Raw genomic sequence first — 19003 nt, forward strand, 5'->3', positions numbered from 1 at the left:
CATAGGTTTCAGTTTCATCTGGCTATAGAATGTGGAAGTAGAGGGTGAGGAACAGCATCTTAGAAGCTACAGATATCATCAAAAGGACCAAGTATCTTCAGAAGCTATGATGCCCATGAAATAAAACCACAACTTTCATTTTTCTTTTCCTAACTTCAATTTCATCAAGTACACAAGACAGCCATTCATTTCATGCTTCATTATCTCACGAAAAAAAAGACTGATTTTCTCTACTTACACTACATTTAGTGGTCAGGTATGGCTGCATGGTCATGGCATGTTTGACCATTAGCTGGGGTCTGATTTTGCTGAATAAAAACAAAGTGGTTATGCAAGCAACCAAACGACCAGAATTCACACCTTTGTTGTCAGAATCTGCAAAAGATCAGAAAATACAAAAAGGATATTAAGTCCTAGCAGTGTTTGAGTAATAAAAAGCATACGGTTTAAACGTCCTTTGAATATCTTTTTCATTTAATCTCTTTCAAGATCAATACAGAATATTTATATTAGAGATGAGAACATGTGTTAACACGTGTATGTGATCACAAAATATGTGAAAAAAGAAGCAAAGATGCTTCAAAGACTTCACTAGTTTTTAAACTACTTGCTGTACATAGAACACTGGCTGAGCCAGTGATTCCTATTACAACTGCAGAACATACTAATGCGAATAAAATTTGTCATGTTTGTTTTGGTTTTAGTGATCCAGAAGTTTGAACAAGTTACTGTAAAAACAGTTCTGTTAGGAAGAAAAAATTAACTTTTATTTTTATATGGTGATCAAAAGTTCATAATGATCTTAAAAGCCATAATCCATAACCACCAGTTTTGTAACAGGAATTCTGTAACAGTAACTTTTCTCAACAGCATTTTGAACAATCACTGTTGCAGTATCATATAAGATTCAAAGGAGTTTATCTATTGGGTTGTAAACAGTATTACCTGATAAAGATTCCTCATATTTAAGAATGTGCTCAACCAAATTGTCAACAAGTTGAGTACAGGCTTTCTTCACAGGTTTATATGAGGCATCTTCTTCTGACTTCAACAGCTGTAGCAGATGAAACAAAAAATGATTTAGTATTAAGGGTGCATTCATTTACATTGGATACTTGATGGTTTTATAACAATTACTACAGACAAACAAGGATTTTACATTACAAAGGTATTTATTTAGCTTCTCCATGAAAGTTACACGGTGAAGAAAAAATTAAGGGAAGTAAAATATCATATCAAAATGCAAGAGAAGTGAAGAAAAATTAACTACAATAAAAACCCAGAAAAGTTCTACTGATTTTTGCATAGGGGTGAAAGCTAACTTTGTGCTTAATGGAATAATGCAGAAAACAATAACATAGTCATACTTGCCAGCATAACTAATAGGAGTTAGAATACTTTAAAAATGCTTAGAAAAAAAAGAGCAAATTCAGAAGGAATGTTGTTGCTGACTCTAAACAAAAATATCAAATGAAGATGAGACATAGTTTCAGCATCTAAAGTCATACAAAAGGCAGCTAACTGATTAAACAGTTCATAAAACTATCTATATCCATTAAGATCCTTTAAAATCTAAGAGGGATTGAGACCATACTATAACCTTTTCTTCAGTGCAGGCATTAAGAGGCTCTGGTTTACTTGGCTACCTATTTTCACAGCACTTCAGGCTAAAATAAAATAGAAGGGGTCTTTTTCTTGAAAATTAACCACTGCATACAAGATGTAGAGGAGAATGATAACACAGGCTGACATAAACAAAGCAAGCTCAACTCTTAGAAAAATCAGAGTAAAATATAATGTAGAAGTAACCTGTACTCTGAAGATTCACTGCTTCTATAAGCTGTGTAACAAATATACTGGATAGGAAAATACAATTCTCTAACATTTAAAAAAAAATCTACATTAGACTAGATGCCGCATTTCAGAATTAAGTATCTTAGCTGTGGACTTCATGTTATGTCACTCATTACTAAAGAGACTGAAATGAAAAACAAACAAATAAAACGCCTCCCATATCAAGAAGCGAAGTATTTTTAAAACAGGTCATATGGAAAGACAGAGACTAACGTCAGAGACAAACAAAACTGCACCAAAGAAGATTGAAAAAAAGTCAGATGTTTAAAGACCATGAACTGAATTTGTCGACGGTACAGGTCTGCTCTTGTAGTACTCCTTCTGTACCTTTTAGTAGCAAAAGAAATGTTAAAATTCTAACAATAATTCAAAATTCATTACTTACATTTTGAAGAAGCTGTTCAAACCAATCATACCCTGTATCTCTACAAGCTGCAACCTAGAAGTATTTTTGAGAGTAAAATGGTTAATAAAAAAGGCATCTGAGGAAAAATTACTTCAAAACAGATGTCATCTTAAAAGACCAGTAAACATGCATAGATACATTTTCATATGCATTCAGTACAACGATATGACATCTTTGGAGATCAGAAATTGACTTTTGCATTTGAAAAATGGTTTTCATCATTTAAATGTGTCTCTAGAATTTGCATTCCACACAACACAAAGCCTACACATTTTACTGGAGATTGTTGGCTCTAATGGAAACCAAATTTTGGTTTTGTAGAACATTTTGCACAGATTAAAGCACAAATACAAGCCTGACATTAAAAATGAGTACACATTAGATACATATTTTTACACAAACAAACCAAGCCTTCACTGGTATTGTAAGTCAGGAACAGCTTACAGGTGCTCCAAAGTAGAACTGGCAGGAGAACTGAGAGTTGAGCTGAAGTCAAATTTACTGACTTCTCAGTCTGGAAAAAGGCACACTGGACTACCATTTTGTAAAAATACTGAAAAGCAGGATGAAGTTTAAACCCATAATTGTAAGTAAAGAAGTGATTACTTTCATTTGATACTTGCATCTTGTTATAATTGATATTAAAACACCTTCTTAAGAGTGGGACTCAATGATCCTTGTGGGTCCCTTCCAACTCACAACATTCTATGATTCTCAGCACAGTGGTTTTACACAACACATTTTCACTACAAATTAAAGCATTTTATTTGAAACAGATTTGTTATTTTGGAGACATGCTATTTAATCTGCTGCTCCTAAAAAGTAGATACAATTATGCAGATACTAGTTTACCCTGAGTGAGAATGTGATCCTGTATTTGTTAAAATGGCTTATTAACCTTTCAAAATAAATGTTATCAATTGTTTGAGGAAAGATTTTTTTTTAACAGACAACTTCTTAATTAGGCTTAACTATATGCTGCTTATAGCAATTCTTGGAAAATGTTAAATATAACAGAAACGTCTTGTGTTTTAACTGCACAAGTATTTTATACAACTTGAATATAGTGTGGTCTCAGTTATCACTGCCAGCAGATTAGTGAGCATTTACAGTTTCCTACAGCCTGTGCCATCAGATTAATAATTTTGGCATATATTCAATGCCAGGAGATAAAAAAAGAAAACCATCTGACAATTAAATTACTATATTCTAAAAAAGTACAGACAATATTTCAAAGATACTAAAAACATAATCAAATTTTGCACATAACAACGCAAATTTGCTTAACATACCACATCCGTGATGTTTAGTATTTTCCTTGTCATTGCTTCTTTGTCATGGTGTGGAGTTGGAGTGAACCAGAGCTTCTGGAATGTTTCATTTACTAATTTCTGAAGGTAAAAAACAGTAGCAGAAATAAATGAACTTATCTTGGCACATAGGTATTATTTCTAATGCATCTACACAATGGATTTGTTCGTGATGTGTGCCATTTCATAAGGAAATGAGACTTAATTCCTTATGAAATGTTGTAGGAAACATTATCTGAGACAGACCCAGATCTACTATTACAGGAGTTAAACCTCCAAGTAAGCTTCAGCAAAATGATCACTGAGAACTGATGCTACAGAAAATGGAGTTGCCACCTTCCTGCATTGATTTGCATTCCTCAGGAAAACACAATATCCTGAGAAGCTGACAAATACAAGATGATAATTTCTACAGCTGAACTAGCAGCAATGGTAGGTTAATTTGGAGTTTTCAAAACAGTTGTGACAAGGTGGGAAGGTGAAAGAAGCTAAGTCTACACCCAAACATAGGAAGTACGACGTTTTCGAATGGAGTGAAAATCTGAATAGAATGAAAGCAAACAAAATTATTCCTAAATTACTTGTAAGGCAAATGGTCGTAAGAAGCTCTCCTTATTCAGGGAAATATAAAAAATACATTGAACATAATGCTTCTTTTTTTCTGCTACTGCTAGAAAGGCAAGAGGGAGGAGGAGAGAACACAAGGTCATCCTCCTTTCCCAGCAGCACCTTGAATCCAGTTCTTCATCTACTTGGCATTAATGTATCTCAAGTGATAAAAATAAACACTGCTGCTTTAAAGTAATAGATATCAAATCCTACTGAAAGTGTGACACAAAATTATTACAGGTGTGTTCTTAATTACCCAATAATTTTAAAACTATTTTGCCAAATCAAACAAAGCCATCATTGTCAGGTTTACGATTTAAGACATTATCTTAGTTTTGTACCCTTCTGCACACACGTTGCACAAAGAATAGAGTATGATCATGTAAGTAACATTTTAGGGGGAATAACTGATTCACTGAACATTCAGAATTAATGTAAAATTAGCACAGACTAATACTTTATAATTTTTATATGTAGAACTTACAAATCTGGCACATATTAACATCAAGTACCTAATTTTGCCTTAGAGTTTATTTTGTTTGCAGAAAGTAGTTTTATATGCCAATTTTATTTGTTAGAAAAGAGAAGTACCAGAAACAGCACTTGCAAGAAGAAAAAAACCCCTCTAGAATATACATTTTAAAAATCTTCTGTCAGCAAGAACTTCAAGAAAATTGTAGACAGAAAAGACAGAAAACCAAGTCAGAGAGCGTTTTAGAAGGCTAAGATATTTGCTCTCAAAAATTAAAAGTGAATAAGAGTCATAAATATTACAAAGGACAAATGCAATACTTTTTGGTTTTATTTTTTTGTCAAAATATAGAAACATTAAAATAACAATAATTTAAATCCTGAAGGATATGTTTCATTCTACTACCTTAATGCCTTCTTCGTCATTGACTCTCCGAATCATTTTCACACACATCTCTGTAATTTTGGGAAATGTTGGTTGTTCAATGCAGATATCCCTAAGTATCTTTATGACTCTTTTTCTGACACTGATACCAGTATCCTGTGAAGAGAAAAGCATTACACTCTTGAAAACAAATCAGAAATATGAATTTATGTATTCTATGAATTAATATTTGAAGATTACCCAATAAGACTTGCAAAATTTATTTAGAAAAGGCAGCTAAAATATTCTGAAGTACATTTATACAGAAGGTCAGCATAACTTGTACCACTTTATTTGCAACAATTCTAACAATTCTGGATGAGTCCTCAGAATGCTGAAACATGTCCTCCATTAATACCCTCCCATCTAAGAGCTCATGATGTTGCAAACGTATAATTCCATTTCTTAATTCAAGAGCTTACAAGCTAGATGTGATGATGCTTTAGCTACTTTGTTTGAATGCACAAGATTCTTCGTAGATATGGACTATCATACTTCCAACCTCTGGATAGAGCTTGTGGAGTAAGATACATGCTGCGACTTTTTCCATTTTCCTAGGCTTAGTGTAAGGAGATGGATGAGAAGCTTCACTTCCTATTACCTTATTCAAAACCTATTGTACCTGAATGTCAGGATGAACTGCTTTATGCACATATAACACTTTTTGTACAAAAACTCTAATAACATGCCTTTTAAAACACTAAAATAGCATTGAAAAGTGAAGTGGTTTTACCTATTTTTTTCTTTTGGATTACAAATGGCATTTTTAAATTACTGTGTTGTGGATCTTTCTTCATGACCCACAATACTGAACTGCCCTCAATGACCCATATCTCAGACTTCAGAGATGTGGCAAAATTCCTCATTTCACTTAATCTGTGCTGTCATAATGGAACCAAATGGAATATAATCCTGATTCTGATGCAGTACAACTTTCTAGATATGTTTACATTTTGATGTAACAAAGCCTCATTGGAAACAAGTGATGGATTTTACAAGGCTGGTTTTAAAAGCATGATGATACCCATTAAAACAGTAAGATACCATTTACTTTTGGGATCACAATTCCATATTATTAAACATATTAACTCAGTTAAAAATATATTTTCTAATGGCACTTATTTTATCATAAATGTCACAAGTCACCATACCAATATTCTTTCAATCAGCATGTCATAATACTGCTCAGCAAGCTGAGGACGACAGAGCACAAATCGGCCAAGCAGCTCCACAGCTGCTTCTCGTACACTAGTGGAGTTATCCATTAACCGTCCATGAACACCTCGTTGCATATCCAGCTAAAAAGAACAAATGAAACACAGATTTAAAATAAGAAACAAAGATTTATTTTAAGCATGACAGAAGAATGTATGTGCATGAGAGACTTTTCTTTTTTACCCTGGCTAGAATACTGGGATCTACAGCAACAACCTCAGACAAACACTTCATGGCTTTTGTTCGAACAGCAATTGCATTTTCACCAAGTACACGCAGAATCTAGTGAGAGAACAAAAAGAAAGGTTCAGTTGCTTTGGGAACACAGAAAGCAATGTAAAAATGCTGCAGAATAACATACAAACAATTTAACTAAAATAAGAATAGCTGTCTAATAAAATTGGATATTATCATCTCAGACAGTGAAAAGGTGCATGCAAGTTATGTTCCATGGCACTGATAACTAAGCATGGATACTTACTATGATGTGCTACCTGCCTAAGACTGGTTCAAATAGGATTTACACAGGGTCCATACGTTCACTTTAAGTCCCTTAATTTTAAACTCTACTTTTGTCATTCAGTTGTGGCTTTCACCATGGTTATTTTAACAGGAGAGTTGGATCTGAGCACTGTAATTTTAAGAATGGCTCTGTATGCAGCTCAATGTAAGTAATGCAACCTAAACTAATACTGGAGTTCAAATATGTCACCACGCCAACATGTTAGGGCTCTTCTCCCAGAAAAACCAAATAAATGACACTGGTCAAACAGCAGTTTCCAAAGTGATAGTAACATGCACTGCAAACAACTGAACAAGCTGGCTTGTATTTTCAAATCAAATTAAGCTCAATTTAATGAGATAGTATTACCATGTGTGCGTGAAACTTACAGAAACTGTGAAAATTATTTCAATATTTTTTAATCATTTCACTGTGTACACCTAATTATAATGATTTTGCCATACACATACATGGGCAAATAAAATAATGTTTGTACAGTATGACAATGAATTGCATGTGAAAGAAAGAAACATAATCACTTATGTCATCAATATAGAATATGAAAGTACATGGTGCTATTATGGTCCATCAAATACCTCTGCTCAACAATGAACAGATATGGCACATTACTGCAAAAGTGTTTGGAACCAGAAACCAGGTGTGTTTCACTGTACTAAGACTTCCGGCGCAGTTTACCTGTGTCAAATAAATATCGAAGCTCTGGGCAAACGGCCTCATAGAGGCCAAGTAGCGAACAATCAAACATGCATCTTCGTAGTCCACAGTATCAGAATTCATCCTGCAAACAAATTTCATGTGTTAATTAGGACAGGTTTAAAAATCATTGAAAACATCAAATGCATGGTTAATAAAGAAATAATTGGTACTGAAACATACTTTAATGTACTGAATTGAGATGGAGCAGTTTTAATGATGCTGCGAAGAAACTTTTTGCGACTTTCTGCTCTATGCATGATTTGTCCTGTGGTCTCAACATCTTTTGCATGATGAGTTCCTTCAGATGAATCCTCATCCTTCTGAGATTTAATTGCTTTCTCTGTCTCCATAGTTGTATCACGGAACCACTGAGCTATATAAAACTTCCGAGAAAACTGGAGAAATATAGTAGGATGCAAAGGAAACAAAAACAACAGATACAGAAAAGGAAAATTAGCAGATTTATAATGAGATTAAATTAATCTAATGCATCAAAAATATTTTGGAAAACACAATCAGCAGTATATGTTTGGGTGACAATTTAATTGAAGTATTAATATGCATAACCAAAACCCATTTCAGCCAGTACACATTACTGAAGCTATTTTTATATACTCTTGACATCAGAAAGCTGATATTTACCACTAATGATGCATCGGTTTCTGTGTTTTCATCCAGATAATCTAGCAAAGCCTTTTGCAGTTGCTGAATTTCATCTTCTCCTCCTGAAACCTGTCAGAAGTAGAAAGACAGTTATAAAACAGAATAGTGAACTGTGGTAGTTATAATCTGAAAAAGCGCATGTCTGCATATAAAATACACTGAAGTCAGTTGTTTTGATAATTGCAGAACATTTACAATTTTTTAACCGCTTACTTATAAACTGTGTAGAGACTGAAACAAATTAGACCGTGGGTCTAAAGTCTAAAAATGACTAACAGCAGAATAAGACTGGTTTTAAAACAGATTGATTAACTTAATTTTCATTCTATGATCTTGTATGAAGATGCTCTGCCACAGAGGAAAAAGGAAGGGCTGAAATCACACATAGAAGACTGACATACAGTTTAACCTATAAAAGTCACCGTTGGCTGTCTCACTGATATTAAATATCGAAACTGACTTCTCAGATGAACAGGGAATAAAAGGCAAAAAAGTGAAATAAAAAGAAATATGAAACAGACAAAAGTAAAAATATATGGGAAACATTAAAGAAATAAAAATAATTTATCGCTTTGTAAAAATACTTGGTATAACTGTTTCCAGGGATAAAACATCCATAAAGAGGAAGTACAGCAAGCATGCTCCATCTAGGAAAGTATTTACAAAGGCTGCCCCCAAACACCCCTGAGCTGCAGCACTGAAGAATCACACTTTCTGAGATTCAACTAAGTTTCTATCTGTAAAAACGCTTGAGAACAAACACATATTTAGTAAAAAAAATCACCTGCTGCAAAAAGCCTATTTACAGACTAGGGTAATAGTAATTTTCCTGTGAAGTACATTTAAGATGCACAAAAAACATGACATATGGAATATTCATCTGAAAACTAGTTCTGGAGACTATATATCAGATTTGTATCTCTACACTGTTAGATATATAGATATGTACGTTTTTAACACTGAATGTTAAAAACAGAATGTATTTTTTCCAGGAGGATATTTAATAGGAAGTATGCATATTTCATATATATATATATATATATATGTCACACCATGGAGGAGAGAGAGGTGACTGGAGACAGCCAACATGGCTTCATCAAGGGCTAGTCTTGCCTGACCAACCTACTGGCCTTCTATGATGGAGTGACTATATCAGTAGACAAGAGAAGAGCTACGGCTGTCATCCATCTGGATCTCTGTAAGAACTTTGACGTGGTCTTCCACAACATCCTTCTCTCTGAATTGTAGAGATACGGATTTGATGGATGGACTGTTTGGTGGATAAGGAATTGGGTGGATGGTCAGAGAGTAGTGGTCAATGGCTCAATGTCCAGATGGAGATCGGTAGCAGGTGGTGTCCACCGATCTGTATTTGAACCGGTCCTGTTTAATATCTTCATCAGTGACATAGACAGTGGGATCAAGTGCCTCCTCAGCAAATTTGCAGACGACACCAAGCTGAGTGGTGTGGTTGACATGCCTGAGGGATGGGATGCCATCCAGAGGGACCTGGACAAGCTTGAGAAGGGGGCCCATGTGATCCTTATGAGGTTCAACAGGGCCAAGTGCAAGGTCCTGCATCTGGGTTGGGGCAACCCCTGGTATCAATACAGGCTGGGGAATGAAGGGATTGCAAGCAGCTCCATGGAGAAGGACTTGGGGTACTGGTGAATGAAAAGCTGCACATGAGCCAGCTCACAGCCCAGAAAGCCAACCATATCCGGGGCTGCATCAAGAGAAGTGTGGCCAGTAGGCTTAGGGAGGGGATTCTGCCTCTCTACTCCACTCTGGTGAGACCCCACCTGCAGTACTGTGTCCAGCTCCAGAGTCCTCAGCACAGAAAAGACATGGACCTGCTAGAGTGTCCAGAGGAGGGCCACAAAAATAACCAGAGGGATGGAACTCCTCTCCTGTGAAGAAAGGCTGAGAAAGTTGGGGCTGTTGAGCCTGGAGAGAGAAGGCTCTGGAGAGACCTTATTGTGGTCTTTCAATACTTAAAGGGGGCTCATAAGAAAGCCAGGGACAGACTTTTTAGTAGGGCTTGTAGTGACAGAGATAACGGTTTTAAAATAAAGGAGGGCAGACTCAGACTAGATATAAGAAATAAATTTTGTATGCTGAGGGTGGTGAAACACTGAACCAGGTTACCCAGAGAGGTGGTAGAAGCCCCATCTCTGGAAATATTCAAAGTCAGGTTGGATGGGGCTCTGAGCAACCTGATCTAATTGAAGATGTCCCTGCTCACTACAGATGAGATAAGATCTCCTAAGATGATAAGATCTCATAAGATCTCTCTATATGAGATAAGATAGATGACTCTTTTTCAAAACTATTATAACTTCTAGAGATAAGGAAAAAGGACTATTCTAAAATATTTTCCTACAAAGTCTAATGAAGAATTGTCAGAATCACTGCCAACAGAGAAGAATTACAACCCCTTAGTGCACAGAAGCATAAATTATACCAAGACACAGACATAAAGATTAGATGCTCTATGTTGTGGAATATTCTAAATCGAAGAAAGTTAGGGGAAGTATCAGCCTCATAAAGGAGCAGATGAATTTTGATTCTTTATTCGAAAGCCTGTAAAGAGCAGAGCATTTTCCTTCAAGACAAATCTTTAACAGTTACTATGAAGTATATGTAATAGATTTGGAGTCTTTTCAGGTAACTGAAAGGGAAATGAACTTGATATGACTACTCAACTTCAGATCATGCTGAGAACAGTTAGGAGTTCAGAAAGAAATGTATAGCATTCATAAGAAATGTGCAAGTCCACATTTTTAAAAGGACATAAGATATATTTTTTTCATCATAGTGTATACTCTACAGAGCCCAAATGCATGCATTACTTTGGTAATTGTTGCCACCCTTGCAGATTTGGAGCAGCATTAGCAGAAACGCAAATATGCGCTCTCTAATGAAAGATACATGCAAGTCCAGTTTTAAAAAAAAAAAAAGGACCACATCACATAAAAACTAACCTTACAGGGCTAACAGTTTAACTCTCTAAAGCCTGTGTAGGAGTGCCAGAAGCTCAGTTACCACCTTGTGATAGCAAATGCACATACATACATATTTTTAAGGCCTTGTAACATAGAATCCAACTGTTGCTCCATTATTTCCTCTGTACTGTCACAAGATAAGTGGCTTAACCACTGTAATTAATCACTTTATATGATCACTGCAGAGATTGTGCAATATGACCTGAGCTAGCAAATGTGATACTTATTATATATTTGATTCAGAAATCTGAACAATGAAGACTGATCTCCACAAGGTGAGTTTTTCAAACATCCTTAAAATTTTCAAGTGTTTGAACGGATACATCTCAACCCAGCCCACATGGGATCTCTCACACACCTGTTTGAGGATTCTGGCTATAGATCCTTGATGCATTTTGCTAGTGACTGCATCTTTCCTCAGTCTTGCAGCTACAGTTCCAAGATAGTCAAGTGATGCAACTCTTAGTGCCATTTCTGTAGATTTGTTACTGAACTGGTGAACCTAAGAAAAACAGAATAATCTGTTAAAAACAAAGATTTATTTATCCAACTGAGATTCTTCTCACAAGAGATTTCTTGACACTATTAAAAATTACACCTAACTTCCATTCTGCATAAAATGATGTAATTTACTATTACATCACAGATACAGTACTTTACAGTAATGCTTCTTCCTTTATTGGGTCTCTCTCTCTACAAATATGCCTGTTAAAGAGTTTTTTAAAATATCTATTTTCCTAAAATAAACCAGACAACTAGTACAGTATATATATCCTTTGCAATAGCATAGATCTTAAGCAACATAATGCAATTTCCTCATTATTCATAAAAGTATAAGGAAAGCTACATTTTACCAGGAACATGGACCATAAATATTTTTCCAAAAAATAGTTCGAAATTACTGTGTCAGTTACATTATAATAATGAAGAACACTCAAAAAAAAAATCAACAAAAATAATTACATTCTGTAAAATAACAGGAGCAAATGCTATTATTGGTAAAAAAACAAATAACTTTTTTTTTCTCAGGTTCTATGCTAAACGAAGAATCCAGATAAGATATTTAACATGAAGATACTTAATATGAATAATTACAGTTATTAGTCTGACACCAAATGAGTATCTACACTTGCTAGATGCTATACAATCGCATTTTTTCATCTTGAAAATGTCATGGAACAGTGGAAATGGACTTCCATGAGAATCTGTATACATATGAGCTTTATCAAGTTCCATATCAATTATCCTTTAACACAGATTTGTTTATCAATGTATTACACAGTAGTGATACAGGTAAGAAAACCCTTAAAGGCTGCGTGTGTGTCAACAATCAGAAAGCATTCCTGTAGTAGTTTCAACTGAAATGAACAAGTCGTCATCGTACTAATAAATAAATAAATACAATTGTTAAAAAAACAGAATCCCTTACCAATAGCCTTCCTAATAAACTAAGCAGCAACTCTGCAGCTGGCCATTCTGGTTTATTGACTGTAGAAAGAAGATCTTGAATGAAGTTCTCAAACAGTGGCCTGTAATCTTCTTCCCCTTGTTTACTGCCACACCTATTTAAAAGAAAATGCATTTTTGTGAGTGAATTTAAGAGTCACTTAAGCTTTTATATGACGTAAACAGAATTAATCCTATGTATAATCAGAAAAAGTTTTATGCAATTCTAAAAAAAAAAAAAAAAAAGCTGAAATATTAGCAGAAAAATTGTTTTAATAATTTACAGAGAGAGTTGCACTGCAAGTAAAGCAGCTAATCCATGACAGCAGAATTTTGTTCATAAGATTTTTTTATTTATTGCTTTGAGTTAAAGTCTGCATTAACTTGGATGGACAAAGTAGGTAAAATTCTAACGCTCAAGCTGTAGTTGGGTATTTAGGAGGTGGTGTGTCTATATTCCTTAAGCTTGGTCTGATTTATCTGACAGTGAGAAGATGTCTCAGTATCATGCTCCACAAAGGTTAAAATCAGAATATAAAAAAATAAAATAACATACCTGATAGTGTTTCACTTATATGTGGCATCTGTAACTTTAATGATATCAGAAGTATGCAGAAGGAGGATTGCTAGATGGCTATTAAATACTCTTTGGGCTTAAGAGTAGAAATTAACATGATAATGTTAATTATCAGGACTTAATCTTAGAAATCTTTTAGTTATTCAGGTATACTATTTTTTTTCCCTGTTGAGCTATTGATATTCCTGACTTTAGCTAAATGAAAGTATTTTTTTGTGTGTGTCTTTGTCATTCTGATGACTGAATGAATATGGTTTCACTGCTTAAGTATTTAGTCAACCTTCTCTTCCAGGCTTCAGAGGAGTTACAGACCCCTAACAAGATGACCCTATATGAATTGTCAAATAGATTCTTAAACGTATAAAGAACTCTGCAGAATTTCTGTACCAGAAAAAATTTTGTCCAGACAAGTAGTTCTCTTACAGATCTATAAAGTGTATTGTTATAAATAACTTTGTGAGCAGGTATTTAGCATTGCAAAGTGGTCAGGTTTGTCTTAAGGTATGAGAGACTTTATTTGGAGTTGGTTTCATCACTACACTAAAAGAATACAACAGTACTTACTTCTTCAGGAAAATAGAAAGGAAGTTTTGTGCTGTTCTCATGGCTGTTTCATATGAGTTAGTAATAAGCACATCTTGATCCACCTAAAAATAACAAGATATGTTTGCCTATAATTTTAGCATACACAGTTATATGATTTCCAGATCAGCAATTCTCATGCATCAAATAATTACAGCAGACATAACACTAAAATGTTTGATTACTAGAGCATCATAATAAAATATTATACATAGAAACACACAAAGTCATTCCTGCACAAAAGAAAGGCTTTTAAAAAATATCTTACTTTCTTGTTTGATTCCTCCTCTGAATTAGAATCTTTTTCTGCTGATGGTAAGTGCACCACACACTGAATAAGCTGCAGAACTAGTGCTGTTACCATCTGAATATACATAGGCTCTCCATCAGTGTCACTGCTGTTTAACCTGTTAATCAGAAAAGACAACATTAACACTACAACTAAACAAAAAAACCTCCCAAAATTTTTGGTTGTAAATAATATGTTTCTAAAATTATTACCACGGCTAGTAATCTGTGTTCTAGCCATTTATCTAGTCATTTGCTTCTGCCTTATGCAGAAGATGTAGTTTAATCAAAACAGTATTATTCTCAGGCAGAGGAGATGAACTGAAACAGCCCACAGATGGACTATCAGAGTATCTGTGAAGTTCATCAGCCGAAAAATCTACAGGAATATTTAATAAATCAAACAGCGACCTGATAAGGCACTTACTAATAGGCTTATTATGTATAACGCCATACCCATTTCCAACACAACACACACAAAAAACACACTAAACTGTTGCCCTAATAATATATTAATTATATATTATTTAATGTATGTGAAAAGTATAGGACTTTTAAACAACAGAAAATAGTGACCATGACCTGGACTGACTTCTACAAGAGTTACACCTACGGTAATCTGAGGTAGCACAACAGACTATGAACTTCAGCATACAAGTATGTCACAACTATGTCTTTAAGCTGGTTAAACCAGTCTGAATACACGTTTCTCCCATGATATATCGTGAAAAACAGCATGGTGTTAACTACCCATACATACATCGACACCACCTGTTGCTACCCTTAGCAATTTGAAAAGGTGATAATCTCTAACATAATTCTTCCCAAATTATCAAAATACTAACTGGGCACAAAAGAGATTGTAATTACTATCTTTATGAAGTTATCTTTGACTACTTTTAGAGATAAAAACTTTTCATATCAGATTTTGTGTAAGCTGTACCCTTCATGACTGTACCACAGTAAGAGAACGCCCTTTAACAGTCCAGAGTTATGACTCTACAGACAAATAGTGCAGTCACTGTGGCTTTGAGATAGTCACTTCCTTCTGGTACAGGCCCTTTATTCAAAGAGTGTATGCATCATTTATGCTCCTATTCCTATCACTTTCCCGTTTGCTAGATCTCTCTGATGTCTATAAACAAAAGAAACACTAGGAACAAGCATTTCTGTTTAAATTAGGGTTGATGAATTCAACATCAAAGTTTCAATGTATTTCTTTTCCTGGATATTTCCTGTTCATCCACCCTAGATCAGACAAAATATTTAATTGACAATTTGTCTGTCTCTTGGAGCAAGATTTATGTAAGCAAGGAAAAAAATCACCACCAACAACAAATATTTTAGAATTCAGTCCCAACCTCAATTTTCACTGAAATCCAGTTCAGGTCAGATTCTTTCTCAGATTGAACCTGAACCTACACTATTATTTTGAAGATGCACTGAAATCCAGCTGAAGTACTTAAAAGACAGTTAAAGTGAACAGAAGTAATTCCTAAATTAAATTAATTCAAAGGGATATTAGATTGATTTCCTTCATGGAAACAGTGCTCTGAATATGTCCTCCAAGAAATTCAGGCAGAATTTTCCTAGTAGGCTTTAGCAATGAAAAAATAAAATAACTATACAAACAGAACCAAATTTTCCAACAAAAAACCCTGAATGTAACACTAACATTGCACTAATTTATAACCTTAATGAGACAAATAGTAAGATATTTCAACTATTTTTGTAAGCAGGCACAAATATGACAGCATAAGAAACAGTGATTAACACAAGACATTTGTCAGGCAGTTCAGTTATCATTGTTTTGAAATATCAACCTCTAATAAAAAGCAGTTTGTGGAGTTGCACATTTTTGAAGAAGTAGTTAATACTGAAGTCTAAAATTGTACATCTACAGAAGCGTAAATGCTACTGTCTACAAGTTATTGATCTATGTTAGAAATTACCTGAAGTTTCTCAAACTCCTCTTGCTAGTTGGTAGTCTTGCAAGGGAAGTGAAAATTTCTTCTAATATTAACTGCCTATGTTTTTCGTACCTGGAGAACACCTATTTAACAGTTACAGGATTGTTAGAAAATTACTTAATTGTTACATAAAATATCACTTGTTAAATATAATGTTAAAAATTATAAATAAAAACATACACTTTATAAAATATTTAAATAAATTATAATTAATGCCCACCTTGTTTTTAGTGCTTTACTTTGTTTTTTCAAAGCAAGCATTTTATAAAATACATAAAAACCTTTTCAAATATAGATATTTAAAAATCTTTAAATAACATAAATGTGCAAGAGCTCTTAAAGATACCTTAAATTTTAAAAATTTCTGTCAAAGGTAGAATACACTTTATAGGAAAGTCAAACATTGTAGTAATAAGCTTTCAGACTCCAGTACAGAGCAAAACTTTTGTGGTAACATAAACTATGTGAACACATGTATGGCTGTATAATACATTTGAGAAACCAGCTTTACTTTATATCCTAAGCTTTAATTTAATGTTTGCCTGACATGACATATCCTTTCAATTTACAGGGTAAGGACTGTAGAGTTTGCCTCTCCTTTTGGTTAAGCAGAATACTGGAGTATATCATCCTTACAAAAACTGAAAACTCCCACTTGAACAAGCACATAGGTACTGCACTGCATTTTTCCTGAAATAATATTTTATCTGCCCTGTAAATTTTTCACATAGCCACCTCTCTGAAAAGAAGAATTTATTCTATTACACAGAAGCATCCTACTAGTTCCAAACCTTATTCCACTGCAAAAATTCAAATCTTAAGATTTCTTAAAACAAGAAAGGACAGTTAGGAGGAAGGGGGTTGTGTTTACACTTTAAACGGCACAATCAAAATTAAGAATTTCCTTGCTTAAGTAGGCTATTTCTTCCCATAGCAACTCTTCAAACAGGGGCAGCTGAGGCAGATATAATATTGTTCCTGGATTATGATACCAAATTGTAAAAACATGCAAGAATAAAATTAGTTCTAAACTGCAATTCTCTACCAGAGAGAAAATACGTATTATGTAAATGCCCTATTAACTCTTGGAAGTCCAGGAACATGAAACTGCAAATTAAAAAGTACTTACTGCAGTCACTAATTTGATGGCACATAACTGTAGTTCACTGACATTTTCTACAAAGAAAGGTGTTATCCCCATAGAAGATACCTATCAGTGGAAAGAAATTATTGTAAGTATATTTGACTAATAGACTGATATTTATGCAGTTTCACAAACTGGTTATTCATTCAGCAGTTAAGATATTCAACAAGATGCATTACTTCATATTATTTGCAAATAAAGTTATTAAAGTATATTAGAGAACAAGTCCTATAAGGAGCAGCTGAGGGAACTGGGGTTATATAGTCTGTAGAAAATGAGGCTCGGGGGAGACCTTATCACCCTCTACAACTACCTGAAAGGAGGTTGTGGTGAGGTGGGGGGGTCGGTCTCTTCTCCTAATTAACAAGCAATAGGACAAGATGAAATGGCCTCAAGTTGCACCAGGGGAGGTTTAGGTTGGATATTAGGAAAAACTTCTTCACTGAAAGTGTTGTGAAGCATTGGAACAGGCTGCCCAGGCAGTGGTTGAGTCACCATCCCTTAAGATATTCAAAAGACATGTAGACGTGGTGCTTAGGGACATGGTTTAGTGTTACATTAACGGCTGGACTCCATGATCTTAGGGGTCTTTTCCAAATTACTCTGACTCTATATTTGAATACAATCAGGTTAAACTTTTCTTAGTACAAGAAAAGCCATAAAAGATTTGAGCACTAAATGTTCTCCTCTTGGAGATTACCTGCTAAACAACAAACTAGCAATTCTGATGTTAATAAATCAAAAGTTTGTAATAATTTCATACTTCATGTCACTGAGACAACCAAACTTTACATTCTCTCTGGGAAAATAAAACATTGTCAGACAGAAATTCTTCTGATAAAACTTACCTGAAGAATAGTAGTATCAGTTAGTAGCTGTATCTCTAGCAACTCTGACAAGCTGCTGACAATGTCACAAACTTTATTATACAACATCACTATAACTCTTTGCTTGTGGGTGGAACACTTGGCACGTTTTGCTTTTGAACTTAAAACACCACCTAGAAAATAAAAAATATCTTCATTCATATTTTCAGTGTTTCACATCCAGTATTAGAAAGATGATTTTTGACTACAGCTTTGTAAGAGCAATTGCTTACAGAAGAAAAACTATTTAGGAGCATCAACTGGAAACCAAGAATTTCACATTATACTAGTTTTTCACAATTGCTCTATTTTTAAAAAGGTTCTTGAAGTTGGACACCTGTATCTAAAGGTATGCATGTGACAGTAGAATGTTAAATGCTAAATAGTTTTCACTGAAATAAATCAATTATACACACAGAGATTATGACTATAAATACACATAACAACCATACACAGAAGATGAACTTCAGACAAACTCTTAAATACTTCAGTCTAAACACTTTGGTTTCATTGACATTGCAGTAAACCAAGATGATGTATGACTAAGTAATTCAGAGGATGCATTTCATTCATTGTTTTTTTACTCTACATTTCATCATTCTCAAACTAATACAAAGCATTAATTCAGGATGCTGGATGTGATATGGAAGAACTATCAGTATAAGAGTTGCATATAAAAATCTAATTCCAGGAAGTCCTGTCATCATCAGTAGATTACATTCTGGTATTTTTTAATGTGGAAAGCTTTTTAAAACTTTCCTAGCATACTAACCGCCATGAGGATCCACTCTATACACAGGATCATACTGAGGATAGAGAGTGTTCTGCAAATGAAATTTGGTATATTGAATAACTCTTTCTATTACATCCTCAATATATACAGCTTTAGGCATATTTGGTGATGTCATAATATTGATAGCAGTAAGACAAGCATCAGCAGATTTTGTCACTCTT

The 19003-nt window shown here is 34.4% G+C and overlaps 1 protein-coding gene across 1 annotated transcript in view; it reads right to left on the bottom strand.

Moving 5' to 3' along the window:
- Positions 1-19003, bottom strand: part of NIPBL (NIPBL cohesin loading factor) — a 100284-nt gene that overhangs the window by 15101 nt on the left and 66180 nt on the right. Inside the window, 18 exon segments of the mRNA XM_010176339.2 lie at positions 239-375; positions 946-1054; positions 2240-2293; positions 3553-3651; positions 5057-5191; positions 6226-6372; positions 6473-6571; positions 7488-7590; positions 7689-7903; positions 8151-8240; positions 11535-11678; positions 12606-12738; positions 13764-13846; positions 14050-14188; positions 16022-16122; positions 17169-17249; positions 18032-18183; positions 18822-19003. The exon segment at positions 18822-19003 is cut by the window's right edge and continues 50 nt beyond it. Coding sequence (XP_010174641.1) covers positions 239-375; positions 946-1054; positions 2240-2293; positions 3553-3651; positions 5057-5191; positions 6226-6372; positions 6473-6571; positions 7488-7590; positions 7689-7903; positions 8151-8240; positions 11535-11678; positions 12606-12738; positions 13764-13846; positions 14050-14188; positions 16022-16122; positions 17169-17249; positions 18032-18183; positions 18822-19003 — 2203 coding nt within the window.

This window comes from Antrostomus carolinensis, unplaced genomic scaffold (assembly GCF_000700745.2).
Source record: "Antrostomus carolinensis isolate BGI_N321 unplaced genomic scaffold, ASM70074v2 scaffold21739, whole genome shotgun sequence".
Classification (NCBI taxonomy): domain Eukaryota; kingdom Metazoa; phylum Chordata; class Aves; order Caprimulgiformes; family Caprimulgidae; genus Antrostomus; species Antrostomus carolinensis.